This window comes from Chinchilla lanigera, unplaced genomic scaffold, assembly GCF_000276665.1.
Source record: "Chinchilla lanigera isolate Chin_1 unplaced genomic scaffold, ChiLan1.0 scaffold00161, whole genome shotgun sequence".
Taxonomy (NCBI): Eukaryota; Metazoa; Chordata; class Mammalia; order Rodentia; family Chinchillidae; genus Chinchilla; species Chinchilla lanigera.
The window spans coordinates 2,202,844-2,209,879 of NW_004955562.1; the positions used below are offsets into that span (position 1 = coordinate 2,202,844).

The window sequence follows — 7,036 nt, forward strand, 5'->3', positions numbered from 1 at the left end:
AAAGCCAGGTAGTCAGTGTCTGTGAGCCAGCGTTTCTATCTGAGGCATAAGCAGGGGTTACAAAGGCAGGACTGGACAGCCTGGCAGTTCTGATTGGCTATCAGGGTGAGATCATCGGTTATAGGGCTAGCTTAATGACCATCAGTTACAAGACTAGATTAATGACCACAAAGCTGGGTACAATCAGGTTCGGTTATTGTCTCATGTTTACAGTGGTCAAGAAAGAAATTAGTCATGAAACAGTTACAGAGTTAGGCTGCTTTAAAGAGAACAAAGACTTTAAAGTAACAATTTTTCCTAGTACAGATTTTCCTTTCAGGACAACTGGCTAAAATTTTTTTCCCACTCTGTGGCTTGTCTTTCACTGTGTTGCTGATTTCTTTTGTTGTGCAAAAGCCTTTTAATAAGATGAGATCACAGTTGTTGATTCTTTGAAGTATTTCCCAAGTGATCTGGGTTTTATTCATAAAATCTTTCCTTACACTTATGTCTTCAAGATTTCTACCTATTTGCTCTTCCAGTAGATTTGGTTTTTCTGTTTTCATATTTAATATTTAGATCTTTGATGCATTTTGATTTTAGTATGGTATGTGTTTATAGACATGGACCTAGTGTTTGTCTTCAGCATGAGGAAAGCCAATGTTTCCTGTACAATTTATTACAGAGGCTATCTTTCTTCCAGTAATCATGTTTGGCCCCTTTGTGAGAATAAGTTGGCTAGTGTGTTTTGAGTTGTGTCTGCATCTTCTAATCTGTTCCACTGATCTTCAGGTCTGTTTTATTTTGTTAGTACCATGCTGGTTTTATCACAGTATGTATGTATATATATGTGAATTAATTTAGAAACAGATTCTCTCTCTTTTTTTTTTTTTTTCTGGTGCCGGAAATCGAACTCACGACCCTGCGCTTGTGGGGCAGGTGCTGTGCTGCTGAGCTAAATCCTCAGCCCTCAGATTCTCTCTATGTTGCCCAGGCTGGGTTTGAGCTAATGGGCTCATGCAATCCTTCTGCCTTAGCCTCTCTACTAGCTGGGACTACAGACATGCACTATCTCACCCAGCTTTCAGCCTTATTTAAGTCAGTTACTATGAATCCATCTGACACAACAGATGTGAATAAAAAGGAAAACAATTATTTAAATGATTCTTCCTGGGCTAGCTCCCTTGCCTAGCAGGGAAAAAACTCTAGAAGACTATTTTGCCTCTTGCAGTTTTGGGGCCAGAAGCAGATATTTAGTGGACCAGATTCCTGGTCTTTGTAAATATCTAAGTCTGAGAGTAGTTGAGTAGTGAGCACTTATCTTATTTAAAAATTACAAACAATCCCACCCATGTACCATACACATTATAATGGATTTTTAAAAAAATATAAAGGCAGTAAATCTGTCTAAAATCTTAAGCAAATTACCCAATTTACCAAATCACCTGCTTTCTCAGGTAAAAGTCCAGTTCAGTCTCTTTAATGCATTCATGTTTACCCGTTACACATACCTATTTGGCCACCAGCTTGAGACTACTCCTCCGTGTTACCCTGTCTAATGACATGGCCCGGTCTCTGGATTCACCAACATTCAGCATCCACGGAGTGATCAATTCACATTCAGATCCCTAGGGTATGTGTAGTTGCCTACTCTTACATAATCATGTCCTCCGCCTTTAGCTCTTCCCTGCAAACTTCCTCCTGTCTCCTTGTAAGACTGGCTGTTCCACTCCTCTGAGATGTTATTCAAGATTTCCAAAGACATTCTTTGCAAAATGAGACTTTCATACATCAGCCACTGTGTTCATTCTTGCATGGTGGCCCACCCTCACACTGTCGGGTATACTTCTTTTCCTACTTTTATTTGGTCCAAACTCGATCTGCAGAGCCTGTTTCTTCTCCCACCTTTAATAAAACGTTAGTACTGTTTAATACATGTTTTCTTGCTCTCAGCTGTCCTCTTATACTTTAAGGAGAAAAAAAGTGCACCTGGAGACATCATTCTCAATTTTCTACTTTTGCTGCCTCTCTTCATTCAGTTTCACACAACTTTCCTGACAGGACAGTGTCTTGTATAAGGCCAATTCCTCAGTACACTTAAACTTCTCTAAACTTAAAATAATGACTTAAAATGTCTCTATGGAAGGGAAAGAAGGAGAAATTTTGTATGTATGTATATACAGGAAAGTTAACATGGTTGTTCTTCTGTCTTCTATTTCTATGCTGAAAGAAACTGTCAATGAGTCTTTGGTTGACCAGTATTGCATGTTTATATCTGTTTTCATGAGAAGCCACTTTGAAGATATCAATATGTAATACAACCACCATTGTTAATTCCCTACCACTTTGTTTGTAACTCTGTATTGTCTGTATTGTGCTTGTGATATGTTGTAAAATGTTGTATGTCTGTTAATGTTTCCCTCCTTTTATCTTTAAAATAAAAAAAAATGTCTCTATGGCTTCTCAAATTTTTTTTAAAGCATGATCTGTTAACCATGTCTTTAACCATTTGATCCAGCAATGGCACATTTGGGTATATATCCAAAATAATTGAAAGTAGGGTCTCAGAGTGATATTTGAGTTTTTATTGATGGACAAATGGACAAGCAAGATGTGGCATTTACATTCTGTGGAACAATATTGCACTTTAAAATACAAGGCAGTCCTGTCATATGCTAAAACATGGATAAAGGGGCTGGGGATTTGGCTCAGCGGCACAGTGCCTGCCTGGCAAGCTCAAGGTTGTGAGTTCAATTCCTGGTACCGGAAAAAAAAATAAAACATGGATAAAACTGAAGCACATTACACTAAGTTAGATAAGCCAATCTCAAAAGGAGATAAATCAAACTTTATGATTGCATCTCTATATAGTATCTAAAGCAGTCAAATAAATGGAAACAAGAAATAGAGTGGTGGTTACTAGGGGCTTGGAGGGAGGGAAATTGAGGAATTATTATTTAATGAGCACAGAGTTTTAGTTTTATACGATGAAAAAGTGAATATAGCTAAGAAACATTACTGCATCATTCACTTAAACTGGCTAAGATGGTAAATTTTTATATCTGTTCTTTACCACAGTTAAAATGCCCCCAGACTTAATGTCTCTCTCTAGCTGCTATTCTTTTGAAGAACATTGTATGGTCACTGTCATCTCTTCCTTATCGTCCATGCCCTCTTCATCTTATTGCCATGTGATTTCTGTCCTTATCATTCCACTAAAACTTTTCTTGTCAAGTTTGTCAATGGCCTTTTCTGAGCTTAGTGTACTCATGGTATGGGGCTCTCCATCCTGGAAATTCTTTTATCCTTTGGCTTCTGTGAGTCTCTGACTTGTTTTCTGCGGCTGTCGATCCGACAATTTAACTCTCACTCTTTTGTTTGCTATTTTTCCCCTTCCTTTTCTTCATAAATGGTTCTGTCCTTGGCCTGCTGCTCTTTGGGCATTCACAGTTCTTTTTAGTTTCATTGAGAAAGTGCAACTAAACCTGAAGTGCCAGCTCTCAAAATTTATACCTCTGCTCAAGTCTCCCTCTGCCTTTTCAATTCTATACTAATGCCCCATAAATTTTTCAAACTGAGCTCTTCAATTTAAACTCATTCTCTCTCCTTCTGGGTTTTATAGTTCAGTGATTTTTATCTCCAATTGCATTTAGAACCTTGGAGTCCAACTAGAATCTTAACTTTCCCGTATCTTCCACATCCAATTAGTCCAGAGGCCTAATTATTCTAAGCCTTATTCTGAAAATTAACTTCACCTGTTAAGACCTTCAGTTTTATCACCCATCATGCAATTTTGTCTTCCTCAGATTAATCTTCCACATCATGTTAGAAGTGGTTTTAAAATTTAGGTCTGCAAATGAGGCGGGCCCACTTAAAGACCTTCAGTGGCTTACTGCTGCTTTTTTTTTTTTTTTTTTTTGGTTTTGGTTTTTCTCCGGTACCAGGAACCGAACTCACGACCTTGCACATGCCAGGCAGGCGCTTTTGCCGCTGAGCTAAATCCCCAACCCCCTACTGCTGCTTTTAAGTGCTCAACCCCTTAATAGTCACCATACAAAAGTCTTGACTTCACTCTTGCTTCAGCTGTCCTGTTTTGACATACCCAGCAAGGTGCCACGATTCTTAATTTATCAATAATGTACCTGTGCATATGCCGTTATGCCCCATTCATTTTAAAAAAAAAAACTTTTGTCTTTTTGAGACAGGGTCTCACTGCAGTTCAGGCTGGCCCCGAACTCACAGCAATCCTCCTGCATCAGTCTCCCAGGTGCTGGGATTAGAGGCATGTACCACTACGCCCAGCCACCCCTATTCATGCTTCAGAGCATATGATGTTATGCTGCTATGAGCGTCACTTTATCTGTCCCTCACTGCATCTAGTTCTTTCAAATGAGGGATTACATTTTACATCTCTGCATCCCACCCTCAAACACCCTGCCTGTTTGTGATTTACTCCCCACTTTTGGGGTATTGCAGTGAGTGTGTGCGTGTGTGCGTGTGTGCCCGCGCCTGTACATATGCACTAATGCAGAGTATAAATTTGAGCGGCTACGGGCCACAAAACACACTGGTTGCAGGCACAAAAGCCGCATTGTTTTCAGTCAGGTTTTAACCATCATCACCACGGAAACTCATTGAGCAGCTCACCACCTCAGTGTCAGCGCACAGCCTTGATAGCGCAGGCGCAAACTACCGACACCACCGCGCTGGGACGCTGAGGCGGGGCTCGTGACTACCTCCGGTTAGAGGGCACGCACAGGCGCAGATGCAAGAACTGCTCATCCTCCAGCCCTCTCTACATCCAATCAACTGCTGAAAGACAGCGGAAAAAAAAAAACAAACTTCCGGGAAGGTGAAGCCACACTTTCTGGGCTGCAACATGGAGTTTTCCAGTGGGACGGATGAGCCGGTGAGGCGCTGCTCTGGGGTTGGCGGGGTAGAAAAGTGGGGGTAGAAAAGTGGAGCAGATTAGAGCCTTGCATTCTCACCCCGCCCCCGTGTTTTTTCCTCTTCTCAGGTTTCCGCGGAGGTAGTGTCCATCGCAAATGCTCTTTCTCTGCCAGCAGAGTCTTACGGCAATGATGTGAGTATGACTCACCCACAGCTCCCATCCATAAAGCAAGCCTGAGAGCTTTGCAAGGCCTGCTACTAAATTATACGCCCCTTCCCTGGTATCTTCTGCAGACGCGGTGCACATCCGCCCAGATCTTCACCTTCTTTCAGTTCGTGCTAATCTCCGTTCACAAGCGCAGGACTAATCTATGTGAACATAGAATTGTTTCCCTAAATTTGCTAAGCTTTAGAATCACCTGGGAGGCTTTTAAACACCCCCATGATCGGATTACAGCGTGTCATAATGTTTATGTTTAGGTCACAATGTCTGGGAGATGGGAGTCGAGAATCAATATTTTTTAAAGATCCTGGGGTGATTTCATTGTGCAGCCACAGTTTGTAGGTTTAGCCCTTTATGGAGAAAGCCGATGATTTATTTTGAGAAACAAAAGGATGGTGAGAATAGTAGCAACAACTGCATGAGAAAGTAATGCATAGTTGATCAGTGGGTCAGGGCATAGCATCCTCTAAGGATGGAGGCAGTAGAAGACTGCTGAGGAAGTGGAGGTTGAACTGTATCCTCAAAGTGTAAGTGAACAAAGGACATGGATTGGCAGTTAGCTGAAGTTTGGGCATGGTCTAGGCATGGAGGTAAAATTCAAATTGCTGGTTCTAGAGTTTATGAAGTAGATCCATCCACCTGTTGTAGTGGGAGATTCCAGTGGAACAAGTGATGTAGGTGGTTGGTAAGAAGACTTACATATAACGGGGCCTGCTTCATGAGACTGATTGATCTGTAGGCATTACAGGATGGGGAGTTGACTGTATAATAAACAAAAATCATAATTGTGAAATGCTACCCGCAAAAGTTGAAAAGTGGTTTCACGTTCATTATCTTTGTCTTCCCAACAACTCAGTAGTCTAAGTGGACATATTACTTAATTATTACAATGATGAACTTAGTCCTGAGAAGCCAATTTATCTACTGCTTTATGTAGTCTCCCACCCTTTGACTAGTTGCTGGGAAAAGATAACCGGTGGTTCATTGTGTAAATATGTTCTTTTGATTGTCATAAGGAAAAAAGAATGAGTATGTTATGCAAATCTGTCAGTCCAGTTTTTATCCTTTGACAGTAACAGCAATGTTGGTGCCCTTTTGAGCACTAACTAGACATCCACAGACTTCTTTGTTTGTTACCCAGTAGCAGGACTGGGAAATTACTGACCTGGTATTCCTCACTCCTTTGCAGCCAGATATTGAGATGGCTTGGGCTATGAGAGCAATGCAGCATGCTGAAGTATATTACAAGGTGAGCTATCTGTCTTCATTGCTAAACAGAATTAAGTGTGTTATTGTAGTGTATGATGCTCTGCTAGGCACTGTTGTCAGCAAGTTGAACCATTATGTTTTGGAGGTAGTTTTAATTAGTATAAATCTTATTTGCAGAGCTCGGGGGTAGAAGTGAATTTGTTTTGACAATGAAGAGTTGTGCATCTCTGCCCAGTGTTTTGTTGCTACCTGGCAAAAGAGTGTCTGTAAATAGTAGATATTTTATAAATGTTTGTTGAAGGAAAGAAAATCCATAGAGAGCAACAACTCAGCAGTGCTAGGACCAAATGGACCAGTTGCCAAATTGGTGGAAGGACGGCAATGTATTAAAGCCTTTCAAAACTTCATCATGATTTCATGCAAGGCGTAGGCTGTTATCCTTCTTAATGAAATCTTCTGCCCTGAGGATCATAGGGTTTATGGTGAGTGGGGGTGAGGGGTAGAAGTGTAAAAAATTAAAGACAAGCATCTGTATGTGGTTTTACTCTCTGGCAGCTGATTTCATCAGTTGACCCACAGTTCCTGAAACTCACCAAAGTGGATGATCAGATCTACTCTGAATTCCGGGAGCATTTTGAGAAACTCAAGATAGATGTATTGGACCCAGAAGAACTCAAATCAGATTCGGCTAAAGAGGTAAGAATTCTCTCAGATATTACCTAGCATCTGGCCAAG

General features: G+C 40.9%; 1 protein-coding gene across 1 annotated transcript; it reads left to right on the forward strand.

The window, feature by feature from the left end:
• Positions 1–4,737: 4,737 nt before the first annotated feature.
• Positions 4,738–6,997, forward strand: LOC102003495 (protein PBDC1-like; the record flags this gene model as incomplete). The annotated part of the gene is given in 4 exon segments (XM_005413095.2): positions 4,738–4,888; positions 4,997–5,062; positions 6,282–6,341; positions 6,857–6,997. Coding segments are annotated over 4 exon segments (297 nt in total), but the record flags the coding sequence as incomplete, so codon positions are not given.
• Between the last annotated feature and the right edge of the window lie 39 nt (positions 6,998–7,036).